General features: G+C 40.9%; 1 protein-coding gene across 1 annotated transcript; it reads right to left on the bottom strand.

Annotated features, from left to right (window-relative positions):
• Nucleotides 1–333: 333 nt before the first annotated feature.
• LOC148927478 (uncharacterized) lies at nt 334–2300 on the bottom strand. Its single transcript, XM_089056610.1, has 2 exons — nt 1903–2300; nt 334–1789 (listed from the first exon to the last, which is right to left on the bottom strand). Exons 1-2 carry the CDS (start codon nt 2298–2300, stop codon nt 334–336), a joined length of 1854 nt encoding a protein of 617 aa, XP_088912736.1.
• Nucleotides 2301–2860: the final 560 nt, after the last annotated feature.

Here is a 2860-nt window from a genome sequence, read left to right as displayed (position 1 = left end):
TTGGTTATTGTCGTTGACTCGACGTCCTCCATGAGTTACATCATGTCACGCCATAAATGGTAGTGTTGGATTTTCTGTCAATCTTGGAAACATATGATCTAGCCAATATCTTCTTCCACCAAGTATTTTTCATAGCTCCATCACAAATTTTGATTTCCGCTTTGGGTGAATTTTTAACTTTTGTTTTCTTCTCCTTCACTTTAGGACTTGATGCAGTCTCTTCTTAAGAAATTGATCCACCACATGAACCAAACATCCACTGTGGTAATGAAAAATCCTCCAATGTTGACTCAATTACTTGTGTCTTTTGGAGCTTCACAACATGCACAACTTTCACTCCATCTTCATAACAATTTCATCGTTTTCACGACTCTTCATAGCATTGTAGATAGACAAAATGTGTCGTTTGTTGCCCATATGAAGAGTGAGCTCTCCTTTTGCTATATCTATAATTGCTTTTCCCATTGCTAGGAATGGACGCCCCAAGATAAGCGGCACATTCATGTCTTCCTCCATATCAACAACTACAAAATCAATGGGAAATATGAAGTCGTGTACCTTCACCAGAACATCTTCAACAATTCCTTTAGGATAGGTGACTGATCTATCTGCCATCTGCAATGTGATTGTAGTCGGCTTGAGAGTGCCGATCTTCATCTTTCTGAAAAACGATAATGGCATTAAATTTATGCTCTCCCCTAGATCACACAGTGCCTTTGTCTGTCTGTCATTTCCAATGACGCATGAGATATTGAAACTCCCAGGATCTTTAAGCTTGACAGGTAGCTTCTTTTGAATTATCGCACTACAGTTTTCAGATATGCTCACCGTCTCATAGTCAATCCACTTCTTCTTCTTGGAGAGCACATCTTTTAGGAACTTTGCATATGTAGGCATTTCTTGCAGAGCTTCCACCAATGGTATATTAATGTGCACTTTCCTAAAAACATCGAGAAATTTTGAGAATTGCTCATCTAACTTCTTCTTCTTCACTGCGAATAGGAAGGGCACCCTAACTGTCGTAGGAATGGAGGGAGGGGACAGATTTTCTGGCACTGCGTCTTTCTCAGTCTGAATGTCCACCTTATTCTTTCCCTTGGAATTCTCTTCTGCTCTGACATCTTCCACTGGAGTACTCTTCTTTTCCTCTACAGGAATGGAAGGTCCTTCATAGCTTTTACTACCTCTCAAGTGTATGGCCTTGCAGTCCTTGTGATTGTTTATGGTCTGTGCTGGGAATTTGCCCAGTTGATGTTGGACTCCCACAACTTGAGAGATCTGACTTATCTGATTGTCAATGCTCTTCATGTGCACGTTCAAGCTTTGCACGTCATTCTCAACTTTTCCCAGCCTTTGATTAGTAATCTCCATGTACTTGTCAGTTTTCTCCATGTAATTGGTAGTCTGAATCATGAATGCTGCCAAGATATCTTCTGTAGTAGGCTTCTTCTGCTCATCGACCATTCCATTAGCTACTTTAAATCCCGGTGGCGGTTGCAAAGCATTGTTAGGATTCCCATAGAAGAGATTGGGATGCACCTTGTTACCATAGTGGTTATAGTTACCACCACCTTGGTTGGGGCAATAGTTGTAGAAGTTCATGTTATTCCCTCCTTGGTGCACATAGTTCACATCTTCAACTCCTCCTTGCAGTTCTGGTCCAGGCTGTCTAATCTCCATGATCCCCAGGTGAGTGGTCAAAAGATCTTTTGGCTTTGGCAGTTTGTCTATTCCATCATCTTCTGTAACAGAGGCCACCCTGTATGACTTATTTCGGTCATCATTCCATCTTTCATCAGAGGAAGCTACTCACTCAATCACTTGCATGGCATCATTCTCTCCTAATTGAAGGAGTGCTCCTCCTGCACTCCAATTCAGTTCACGCAATGCATCTGGAATGACCCCCTGTAAAAAGCTATGACTTGATGTCCCGGACTTAGACCATGCTTGGGGCATCTCTTCAACAGTGTCTTGAATCTGGCCCATGCTTCTCGAATTGTCTCATGAGGCTTCATCTGGAATTGAATTATCTCTTCTTGCCTCTTTAGAATTTCGCTGGATGGGAAGTACTTCCCCAAAAATAAGTCTACCATGGCATTCCACATTCTAATAGATCCTGGTCCCATACTGTTGTACCAGTCTCTTGCATCATCTCTCAACGAAGATGAGAATAGCCTTAGTCTGATCTGTTCATCTGTCACCCCATTAAGCTTCACCGCGTTGCTGATCTGAATAAACTTGGTGAGATGCTTGTTGGGATCTTCATTGGCCTTCCCCCCCAAAGCATTAGCCTCAGCCATATTAATCAATCCTGGCTTGAGCTTAAAATGATTGGCATTGATCTAATCGTTGCCAACTCGTGGGCCCTCTATATACTTTTTTTTCTTTCTCTTTCTTTTTCCTTTTTTTCTTTTTTCTTTTTGTTTTTACATACAACCAATTTCCAACTTGATAAGCTAAACACGACCAAATTCTTTCAACAACTAAACTCTCAAAACTTTTCTTTTCATAGCTCAATAATTCTCGTCTAGGATTCCCAACCCACTTGATTAGCTTGACAAAAGAAAAGGCAATAGGCTTAAACACGACCAAATTCTTTCAACAACTAAACTCTCCAAACTCTTCATTTCATAGCTCAACAATTCTAGTCTAGGATTCTCAACCCACTTGATTAGCTTGACAAAAGAAAAGGCAATAGGCTTAAACTTGGTTATTAAGGGTATTATATAATAAGGTTAGTATTAGGTAAAAATGAGGCTAACAAATAACTCTAATAGTGTTAGTCTTAGGATCGGAGATGGAGCTCGGATCCTTTGGTTGAGCCTTCTCTGAGCGTTCCTCCTTCGGTTGGATGCTTCGA

This window comes from Salvia hispanica, chromosome 4 (assembly GCF_029641045.1).
Source record: "Salvia hispanica isolate PSC_SH4W2 chromosome 4, Shi_PSC_v1, whole genome shotgun sequence".
In the NCBI taxonomy this organism is placed as follows: Eukaryota; Viridiplantae; Streptophyta; class Magnoliopsida; order Lamiales; family Lamiaceae; genus Salvia; species Salvia hispanica.
The sequence above is the reverse complement of the archived record's forward strand: the minus strand, read 5'-3'. Positions and strand labels throughout refer to the sequence as shown.

What these genes read in the sequence shown, in the direction of transcription:
- LOC148927478 (XM_089056610.1), bottom strand. Translation starts at nt 2,300, where the DNA reads ATGGCTGAGGCTAATGCTTTGGGGGGGAAGGCCAATGAAGATCCCAAC. An exon ending in GTCATAGCTTTTTACAGGGG is followed by an intron (nt 1,790 to 1,902) that starts GTCATTCCAGAT and finishes CTCTGATGAAAG; the next exon opens with ATGGAATGATGACCGAAATA.